This window comes from Cebus imitator, unplaced genomic scaffold, assembly GCF_001604975.1.
Source record: "Cebus imitator isolate Cc_AM_T3 unplaced genomic scaffold, Cebus_imitator-1.0 Scaffold11, whole genome shotgun sequence".
Taxonomy (NCBI): domain Eukaryota; kingdom Metazoa; phylum Chordata; class Mammalia; order Primates; family Cebidae; genus Cebus; species Cebus imitator.
The window spans coordinates 4,355,475-4,365,533 of record NW_016107326.1 but is presented as its reverse complement, the minus strand read 5'-3'; the positions used below and the strand labels follow the sequence as shown (position 1 = coordinate 4,365,533).

Sequence of the window (10,059 nt, the reverse complement as noted above, 5' to 3'; positions counted from 1 at the left end):
CAGGATGGTCTCGATCTCTTGACCTCGTGATCCACCCGCCTCGGCCTCCCAAAGTGCTGGGATTACAGGCTTGAGCCACCGCGCCCGGCCATAAGTTTTATCTTTTAAAACTCAGTAATACAGGCAACTTTCTTCCCAACAACTCTTCCTTGCTCCCACTTAAAAACAAATAAACAAAAACAAAAAAGCCATCCAAACTTTAAAAACCTCTAGAACTTATCAATTCAAAATACAAGAATCAAGGCTCTTTCTGAGAAAAAGGATATAAAAGGGGAGAGCATAATTAATCAAATACTAACTTTTCCGAGCAAAAAACTAATTTTGATGTTCAAATTTTAAGAAGATAATATTTAAACACAAATTCCCTGTATTTGGTATTACCTTGTAGTTTATAAATCCTGCCATAGTCTTAATTTCCAGAATATTAGTTTCATGGGCTCTCAATTCGTGTACAAGATTATAGGCGGTCCTATAATTCCTAAATGGGGAGGGTGGTTAGTAATGACATAAATTAGTTTAATAAAAGATTTCTATGAACAAAATCACTAGAAATAACAGAGAATATTTACTCAACATTTCTAAAGCTCGGCAGCTCAATAATAACATACATATCAATCTCTGATTTCCTGAAAAATGGGTTATTGGTTTATAAATACATGTGAGAGGAATCAATGATTTCATAAACAACAGAATCATGACATGTGAATTGCTCTGTCATTAACATCTGTCAATAACAAACACATAACTTAAAAAATGAAATTGGACAACTGTCCAGAAAAAAATCAGCATTCTGTTAAAAAACATAAGTACTTTAAAGTACCATTACAAGCTCTCAAACAAATAGAAATTGTATTAGCAAAGGTGGTATCAAGACAGTACATGTCAGCCAGGCACGGTGGCTCAAGCCTATAATCCCTGCACTTTGGGAGTCTGAGGCAGGTGGATCACCTGAGGTCAGGAGTTCAAGATCAGCCTGGCCAACATGGTGAAACCCCATCTCTACTAAAAATACAAAAATCAGCCGGGCATGATAGCACATGCCTGCAATCCCACCTACTCGGGAATTTGAGGCAGGAGAATCCCCTGAATCCAAAAGGCAGAGGTTGCAGTGAGCCGAGATGGTGCCACTGCACTCCAGCCTGGGTGACAGAGCAAGACTCCAACTCAAAAAAAAAAAAAAAAAAAAAAAAAAAAAAAACCACAAAAAAAAAAAAAAAAAAAAAAAAAAAAAAAAGCACACGTCAACAGGATTTAACCCCAAGTATCTCTACAGATTAAGCAGATATTAGTGGTTTCAGGTAGTCTACAGAGGAGGGGAGAATGTCCTTAGGGCAGCCCTCACTGAAGGAAAAGGATGGTGAGAAAGGAGGGCCTGGTGGGAACCGGGCCTACCTTGCACAGGTGAGGTAATGAGAAAATCTCAAAACAGGCTTTTCATAGAAAAAATCTGTTCGTAATTCTCCAGGTAAATATATTTCTTTCCAGAATTATTTTTGAACAGAACTGAAATTCAAAGGTTTTGTTTTTTTTTTTGAGTCGGAGTTTGTCTCTTGTTACCCAGGCTGGAGTGCAGTGGCGCGATCTCGGCTCACCGCAACCTCCGTCTCCTGGGTTTGAACAATTCTCCTGCCTCAGCCTCCCGAGTAGCTAGGACTACAGGCATGTGCCACCATGCCCAGGTAATTTTTGTATTTTTGGTAGAGACGGAGTTTTACCATGTTGACCAGGATGGTCTCGATCTCTTGACCACCCACCTTGGCCTCCCAAAGTGGTAGGATTATAGGCGTGAGCCACTGCGCCTGGCCAAAATTGAAGGTTTTAAACTAATACCATCCCTAAGAATGAACTAGAGGCCAGGCAAGATAGCTCATACCCAATTCCCACTTTGGGAGGCTGAGGCAGGTGGATCACCTGAGGTCAGGAGTTCGAGACTAGGCTGGCCAACATGGTGAAACCCTGTCTCTACTAAAAATATAAAAATTAGCTGGGCATGGTGGCAGATGCCTGCAATCCCAGCTACTCGGGAGGCTGAGGCAGGAGAATCGCTTGAACCTGGGAGGCAGAAGTTGCAGTGGGCCAAGATAGTGCCACTGCACTATGGCCTGGGCAATAAGAGTGAAACTCGGTCTCAAAAAATAAAAAAAGGAGCTACATCAAAGACAGTTATATGAAGTCCCTGAGATTCAGAAAACACAACTTGGTGCTCTGGTACTTAAACATCTCGAAACAACAATAAAAATAAGATGTTTCTGCAATAATCCTGTGAATAATGGAATTGTTTTTACTAATTTCTATTTTTCTTTCCCCTCTTCAATTTTGGGATAAATAGCTGTTTTTAATACCTTTGTCTTCAAAAATCGCGTTAAAGCCACAAAAAGGTCAAGTTTCATTAAATTCTTCTTGGTAAAAGCAAACGACTAAAATGTTTAACCCCTGCCAACACATCTGTAACTGATCCTCAAGGCTCTAAGCAGAGACTTCAAATGGAAAATGATGCTACTGACAGATATTATCAAAATTTTTTTAAATTAAAAAAGTAATTGTACTTAATAAATGTACTAGTACACAAACCTATAAAAATCAATAGTCTGGTGCTCCCTTCGGCTGCACATATACTAAAATTCGAGCAATACAGAGAAGGTTAGCATGGCTCCTGTGCAAGGATGGCATGCAAATTCGTGAAGAGGTACATTTAAAAATTTATTTTGGGAAAAAAAAAAGTCTGATTTAGATAATGTTTCATGTATATTATACTTTGGAAATCAGTCTCTTAACACAAGAATTTTACTGTGTATACAAATTAAAAATAGTCAAGAAGATGGGGAAAATTTTAATATAATATTTCTGTGGCTCATAAAATTTAATCAAATGAGAAAGCTTTATGACACAATGAAAATTTACTTCCAATTAAAAAAAATTTAAAAAATAAACCTAAAATATTATATTCCATTCATCTCTAGACTAGTCCCTAAATCTAACCAATATGAACACTTTAGAATTAATTATAGTTTGGGTGAGATTCAGAAATTGCCATTATATGTTATTGATAATATAAAAATAGGAAACATTTAGTTTGAAAGCTTAACAACTTACTTCAGCGCATTTTGTGTATCTTGTTTCAACTCACTGAAGAAAGCTATTTTGAACTGATGCCTAACAAACAAAAGCTAAAAAAAGACAAAAGAAAAAGTCACTATTATTTTACCTATTCAATTTAAAATGTGAAAATTATATTAATGTTTATTACAAGAAGACATAAAAGAATGAAGAAAAACACTCAAAACTCAAATCCAAGAATCATTCCCACAAGTAAGGGTAGTTAAGAAGTCTATACAAATCTACCTTTAAGAACTTTAAGTGCAAGAGTTTAAAACCAAACTTTAGGAGCGAAGAGTTTAATTTAACAACAAATTAATTTTTAAAAAGCTTTAAAAAATACTTTAGAAATGCTGAAACCATTTAAAACATCAAAGTATTAAGAATATACAATCATCACCTCAAAAATAATAATAATCCACTCTAGAATGCTTCTATTATTGCAAAAATCACGTACCTGGTGTGTTGTTTTATTCAAAAATTCTTTATGAGATTTCACTCTTCTGATCTCGGTGTAGTAGTAAGTCTGTGCATGTTCATAAAAGGCATTTTCCAATCTGTAAAAAGCAAAACCAAACCAGCATTTAAATCTTAAAGTTATTTTAAACCCAACTTTTCAAGAATCATATTTGTGAGACCTGAAAGTAAAATGGTGACAGAAATATCTATTTTACGTTATGATCAAGACAAAGTGAAGCAAAAGATAACCTGAATTTTCAGATTAAAAAGTATAAAAATAAGACCACCCAAAAACCATTTAAAATTATTTATAACACAAGATATAATAAATAAAAATACTTTTCTCTAATTCATAACAATTTGGTAATCTCTCTCTTTTTTTTTTTTTTTTTTTTTTGAGACAGGGTTTGGCTCTGTCACTGCTGAAGTGCAGTGACACAATCTCGGTTCATGGCAACCTCCACTTCCCCAGTTCATGCAATGCTTGAATCTCAGCCTCCTGGGTAGCTGAGACTACAGGCACATGCCACCACACCTAGCTAATTCTTGTATTTTTAGTAGAAATGAGGTTTCACCATGCTGGCCAGCCAGGCTGGTCTCCACCTCCTGACCTCAAGTGATCTACCCACCTTGGCCTCCCAAAGTGCTGGAATTAGGATTAGAAGCATGAGCTACTGCTACTGGCCTAAAATTTGGTAATCTCTAAAAGTACATTTACCCCTACTATTTTATATTTTTATAAAAATTCTGAAAAACAAATTATTAAATACTCAATTAGATTTCACTTTTTTCATGATTTTAGAATTTAGTATTTAAAAGAATAAGAAAACTAATGGGGAAGGAACCAAAACTGAGAACTGGCAAATAAGGTGAAAACATTTGTGTGACTTAAATCCCCCTTCATTCTATAACTTTGAGATTACATAGGAACAATAAAATCTGACCAGAGATAGATACACAACTCAAGCTTTCTTTGGTGAAAAGAAGTTATCAGGAGTCATCTGCCTAGGGCATGAAAGAAAGCAGAACTCAACCAGATAAAAGATGAACTTAAAAATCAGATATTACATTTTAAATTTGATTTTCTAGGTTGATTTTTTTTTTTTTTTTTTTTTTTTTTTTTTTTTTTTGTTTTTTTTTTTTTTTTTTGAGACAGGGTCCTGCTCTGTCACTCAGGCTGGAGTGCAGTGTGCCATCAAGGCTCACTGCAACCTCACCCTCCTGGGCTCAAGTGATCCACCCACCTCAGTCTCCCGAGGTGGAGGAATAATACATTCCTTCACACATTATTTGGTTCAAGGTTAGAATCTAATTTTGTCATATTTTAACATTTTCAAAACTGCAGTTTTAAAAATGTTAAAATATGACAAAATTAGATTCTAACCTTGAACCAAATAATGTGTGAAGGAATGTATTAACCTAAGCTGTCCTTTAAATTTTGCAAATGGGTAGCAACAAGGCACTGACTAGAAAATTTAACATTACGGTAGCCAGAAATATGCCTACGGGCTATTCTGAATGATTAAAAAAATATCCTTCTCAACAGAGAATCAGTATTATTAATCTAGACTGTCTCAGTAAATGTTAAAGATAAGCGTGGTTTTAGTTTTCAAGCTGAATGTGTACTCAGAGATAAAACACCTGTTAAACAGTCAATACAGAGGACTGACAGCAAGTAGGCTTGCCAAGTGCTATTCTTTCCTCTAAACTGAGGGAAAGAGTGAAACCCTTCCCTCTCTTTAACTCTGTAACTGGCTACAGAGATATAGCTGGATACAGCATAAATGGTGTAAGACTTTGACTTTTTAATTCATGTGCTACATTATTATTTGAGGTTTATTTGGAAAAAGCCTTAAACAGCTTTAAAAACATAAGTAAATAAATGACAGATCTAGTCAAGACGTAAGGGGGTTAGTGAAAAGAGCAATTCTTTTAGCAGATACTCAAACATTACACTTCTAAGGTAACACTGAACAATTAAGAATACTCTTTTAAGGAAAGAGATCTTGAGTTTTCTTTATTGCACATTTAAAAAATCCAAATGATTCAGTCTTCCCATTTCGTGATTTAAACTAGCTAAACTTTAAATGCCCATGCTTTTTAATGAAGTCCTCTGTCCCAAATAATCACGACTTCCCTCCCACTAATCCACACTTTCAAGCACAGTGGCAGGCCTTCCTTTTCCTTAAAACCTTCCCAGATCACATTTATTCATTTCTTCTCTGAAATCCTATAGGACTTACAAGCTATATTACAGAATGTACACTTGCAGTGCTCTGCGGGATTTAAAATGCATGCTTTCTGTCTCCACAATTAAATCAGCTTCTTTATGAAGCTCAGGTTTATGAACCTGATCAACTTGTTTTGAGCTAGACACAATGCACATGTACATACATACACACACATACGCACACAGTAAACTTTTAATTACAAGCAGTTCCCTATTCTAACTTTTTATTAGAAGACACGTGATATTTACTCTTAGCAATACTCATACAAAGATCACCTGGAGTCTATTTTCTGTTACCACTGCACTAGCATATCAAGTAAGCATATTTTTCAGACCATACAAACATATATTTTAGCCATTGCAATTGAACTTTGAAAAACTAGCACTGACTCCAGCAAACAGCGCTACCAGTTTTCAGGTGAAGGACATTTAAGCTTCTAAGTTATAGATGCAGATTTATGTCTAAAAGGAAAGAGGTGTTCCTGAATTTTGTAAAGTACGTAAGAGGCAAAGATATTCACACAGCTTTGGAGGACAAGAGGTGGAACTACTGTACACTTAAAAGGAAGTTATCATAGTAAAGGTGGATCCTGTGCTAAAGGCTGAAAATAAAGGGCATAAGAGCAGAAGCAGGAGCAGCAGTTGGGGCTGGGGGGTGGAGGGCAGGGTCCTTACATCCTTTTTTCCTTTCCCCTCCAGGCTTTTCAGTAAAGGGAGACAGAAGGGAGAGTCAAATACTGCTTCAATACTGTCCCACCCAGACAAATGCTTACAGTAGTTCCAACTTCTAATTTATGGAAAGACAAAGATCAGAGACAAAAATCTAACTGCATAGATCTGTACATCTGCATATGTTGTTTTGTATTTTTAACAATGAATTCAGGCCCACTGAAATTCTTTGCTTGAAATAATTTTAAACTAATTAGAAAACTACTTCCAGGCCTGGGAACAGTGGCTCATGCCTGTAATCCTAGCACTTTGGGAGGCCGAGGCAGGCGGATCACCTAAGGTCAGGAGTTTGAGACCAGCCTGGCCAATGCAGTGAAACCTCGACTCTACTAAAATTACAAAAATTAGCCGAGCTTGATGGTGCATGCCTGTAGTCCCAGGTACTCAGGAGGCTGAGGCAGGAGAATCGCTTGAACCTGAGAGGCAGAGGTTGCAATAAGCCGAAATTGCACAAAAAAAAAAAAAAATGGGTGACGTAATGAAACTTCATTTCAAAAAAAAAAAAAAGAAAAAGAAAAGGGAAAAAGAAAACTGCTCCCAATATTTTCCAGAGCCATTTGTGGCACGTCCTCTCTAAAGCACAACTTTCCTCTGAAAAGCATCTGCTTTCTTACTCATTCATAAAATGTCACCTTTGTTTTGAAAGAAAAAGTATGTGTGTGGTTTTTAAACAGTTGCTAGTTAGCATGACACAGGCAGCCTACCGCCCTAAGAAGAAAGGTCTGAAAATTGGGAACACTTACTTTTTAATAAAAGAAAAATTCTTACTCATATCATTAGCTTGGACAACTCATGTATTTTGCTTTGAAATGATCAGCAAACTTCTCCAATACAAAAGATTTTCACAATCATTCCCAATGGATTACAGAAGTTTTAGAAAGATTCTAACATTTTGACACTTAAAAAAACACAAATGAAATCATTGTAGCATGCATATGTAACACATCGAAAGGCTCTGAAATCGCAGGAATAAGCTGCCATCAGAAGCTCCACTACTTCCCTCCCAGATCAATGAGATGAAGATTTCCTGATATTCAGCTTACTCTCTCTCTTACGATAAAATATAAATATGAAAAAAGGGTGTATGCTCCCTTATCTCCAGTGGACTGTCTTATGCACTCCCCATCTCTCATATCCACATACTGGAGATCATGGACCCAGCGCACTTGCTTTTTCATCAGTTATTCTGATAATGTACTTCTTATTTAAATGTTTCATTATCCCCAATAAAACCACAAGTAGTTAAGGGTAGAGCCTCATTCTCTGTTTCCCTTGAATCCATGACCACACTAAATTTGAAAGTGGAGGAGGGCAGGATCGCTAAGGGTTAAGGCAGGGTTCTCAAGCTCAGCACTGCTGACATTTTGGCCAGGTCGTTCTCTGTTGTGCACGGCTGTCCTGTACCCTGTAGAGTGTGCAGCAACATCCCTGGCCGCTACCCACCAGACGCCAATATGGCAACCCCCTCAGCTGTGGCAACCATAAAAGTCTCCAGGCATTACCAAACAGACTCTGGAAGGTAATACTGCTTGGTTAAGGGTCACTATGGCAGGGTATAGCACAGAGGACAATGGCTTTCTAAAGGCTTCATTGAACTAAGCCCTAAATGTTGAATAAAAGAGAGCCCAGAAAAAGGGAGCTGGCAGGTAGGCATGAGTATGAAAGCATCTAAAAGGAACAGCACTGTGAACAGGGAGGCACTGAAGAGGAGAGTCAGGAGGAGGCGGCCAAGCCTGGAACGCTGAGGCCAGCTGTGATGCTGGGATGAGCCTCAGTGGAAAGAAAAGCTGCCTGCGTGTGCTCCCAGTTGGCCCTCTCTTCTCTCTGTTCCCTATTGGTTATATGTTTGCATTTAAGAAACAAAACTCATTTATTCTTTTCCTCGGAATTCCAAGCAATTATCTCAAAGTTATCCTTGGCGCCACTGATTTGATTTTCCGTGGTGTGAATTCTACTGTTAGTCTGAAGGGTTATTCTGCTAATTGCAATTAAGTTTCTTTACAATTCATCTTTTCATTGGATCCTATTCCTTTGCATATTCTCTGCTAAATGTATGCTTCTTTCTTAGAAGCCTAGTCATTTATATACAGGTGAGGCCAGATAACCTCCTGCAGTGGATCATTTTCAGAGGTTTGCTTCTGAGAAAGAAACAAATGCAAAACAAGCAATAATCAAAAATAAATAAAACTTCCCATGAGTTAAAGAACACTTACGCAGAATGAAAAGGAAAACCATTTTACAGTGAAATTCAATGAAAATACTCATATCCGAATACATCCTAGCATAACACGTACTACTACGAAACTTCTTTGTAACAATAAATGCTATGAAACAGTGAATAATGGTCACATAGTTTTTGAGCTAATGTTGTGTCTCCAGGTAATCTGCCCTTTACACACAAGGGCTTTATAAAGATATTTAAAACATGATAGAGCTCAGACCCTTCCTAAAAAAATTACATGGATACATCAACATAACAAGAATGAAGCAAAAAGAGGCCAGAATGGGATGGAGACACTCATAAAAAAGGACATATCACTCAAGGACATGAGGTAATTACTGCAAAGTACAATGGAAAAACATACCAACTTTTTTCCTTTAAATAAAGTTGACCTAGATGCATGTATGGAAGAGTGTTAATGAGGTGATGTTAAGTGGAAGATCACTGTGTACCATATGATCACATTTATGTTTTTGTGTTTGTGGGTGTGGTGTGTATACTATAAAGAAATACATACAGCTAGTGCTTGACTTACGACCACGATTGGGACTGGCAGACCGGTCGTAACATGATTTGGTCATAAGTTGAGTAGGCTATATGTACAGTTGAAATGGTGCACGCGGAGATGGTAGTGCTGCCGGAAGCTGGTCTGCACTGTCGTACGCCCAGCTGCGCAACGTTTGCGCTGCCAGACGTGGCACAGTCGTGGCTAGTGATTGTGGTCGCAAAGTTGAATGGTTGTAAGTTGCATAGGTCGTAAGTCGATCAATACCTGTATATCTGTTCCTACATAAAAAGGTATTTTTTGGAAGGAAACTTAAGAAACTGTTGATATTGGTTACCTCAGGGAATTGGAAAAGGTTAAGAATTTGACAAGGAGATTTTTATTTTTACATTACTATTTTACATTATTGTTTTTCATGAACATGCTTAAAAAAAAATAAATGGGTCTAAGCTACCAATTTCTCAATTCTTAATAATGCAAAAACCAAACCCCTAAAAGACCCCTACTTACCTTATTATATAACCCACGAGGTGGTCAGTGTGCGGCAGGACAAACAAAGACTTTCCTGAGAGTTCACATGCATTGCATAGAGCTGCAGCCCTTTCTGAAGCAATGACATCTTCTCCTGTTGATAATCCCCATAAAGATGAAAAAAGAAATAAAATAACGAATGTAGCTTCCTAAGTCTGAAAAAATATAATTAGGAATAAAAACCCACACAACTTTTTTTTTTTTTTTTTTTAGACGGAGTTTCGCTCATGTTACCCAGGCTGGAGTGCAATGGCGCGATCTCGGCTCACCGCAACCTCCGCCTCCTGG

The 10,059-nt window shown here is 37.3% G+C and overlaps 1 protein-coding gene and 1 pseudogene across 5 annotated transcripts in view; one reads left to right on the top strand and one right to left on the bottom strand.

Annotated features, from left to right (window-relative positions):
- TRAPPC11 (trafficking protein particle complex 11) overlaps positions 1–10,059 on the bottom strand; it is a 54,369-nt gene that overhangs the window by 35,717 nt on the left and 8,593 nt on the right. For all 5 annotated transcript variants that reach the window (XM_017549551.2, XM_037746076.1, XM_017549556.2 and 2 more), the window contains 4 exons: positions 9,751–9,865; positions 3,554–3,653; positions 3,094–3,167; positions 382–478 (listed from right to left, as the gene is read on the bottom strand). In XM_017549551.2, coding sequence (XP_017405040.1) covers positions 382–478; positions 3,094–3,167; positions 3,554–3,653; positions 9,751–9,865 — 386 coding nt within the window. The remainder of the gene's footprint in view (positions 1–381; positions 479–3,093; positions 3,168–3,553; positions 3,654–9,750; positions 9,866–10,059) is intronic.
- Positions 2,592–2,704, top strand: LOC119466889 (annotated as a pseudogene).